This window comes from Penaeus monodon, chromosome 30 (genome assembly GCF_015228065.2).
Source record: "Penaeus monodon isolate SGIC_2016 chromosome 30, NSTDA_Pmon_1, whole genome shotgun sequence".
NCBI lineage: Eukaryota > Metazoa > Arthropoda > Malacostraca > Decapoda > Penaeidae > Penaeus > Penaeus monodon.
This window is the reverse complement of record NC_051415.1, coordinates 763,831-764,432: the sequence shown is the minus strand read 5'-3', so window position 1 is coordinate 764,432 and position 602 is coordinate 763,831. Positions and strand designations below refer to the sequence as shown.

The window sequence follows — 602 nt, the reverse complement described above, 5'->3', positions numbered from 1 at the left end:
AGAGTCTATGTAGAAAGACACACCTGAGGAAGTCTGGCGCCACAAGCAGGTCTTCCTCCAGAATAATGGCTTTGCTTGCGCGAGGAAACGTTGTGAAGAGTGTATGCAGCGCGAAGCGGAAATGCGCCGAGATGCGCGCTCCTGCGCCAGGAAATCTGCGACCTGTCATGTTATGCGTTATGAAATCGCACCTAGAGATACATATAAAGATTCAGTAACTTTTTACGTTTGTTCTTTATTGTAATTAAAATTTTATAGCTATATATTCCGTTCTTAGTTTTGGTAATGTTCCCTTTTCATTTTTGTGTTAAGAATTTGTGTCTGTGTTTTGTTATAAACTTTTAAGCTATATATCAAAGTAGCTTTACCCGTAGCAGATCCAGCAAGGCTATTGTTTCCCTCGTTGTTTCCATCCAGACTACAAAATTCGATCCAGTGAACCTCCTGGTTGTCTTAGCACTGCCCAGGAGACATCTAAAGAACATCGAATTTTATATAAGATTGGAATAAAAAAAAAAAATTGCGTATAAGGTGTATACATAAACTGTTCACCATGGTTTCATATCCTTTTGGATATGGGTATTGTGTATTTTAAACAAATT

At 38.2% G+C, this 602-nt stretch overlaps 1 protein-coding gene across 1 annotated transcript in view; it reads right to left on the bottom strand.

Annotated features, from left to right (window-relative positions):
- Positions 1 to 170: 170 nt before the first annotated feature.
- Positions 171 to 602, bottom strand: part of LOC119592258 (protein O-linked-mannose beta-1,2-N-acetylglucosaminyltransferase 1-like) — a gene marked incomplete at its 5' end in the record, with an annotated part of 14,995 nt that continues 14,563 nt past the window's right edge. The window contains 2 exon segments of the mRNA XM_037941087.1: positions 171 to 191; positions 369 to 474. Of these exon segments, the coding sequence (XP_037797015.1) occupies positions 171 to 191; positions 369 to 474 (127 nt within the window).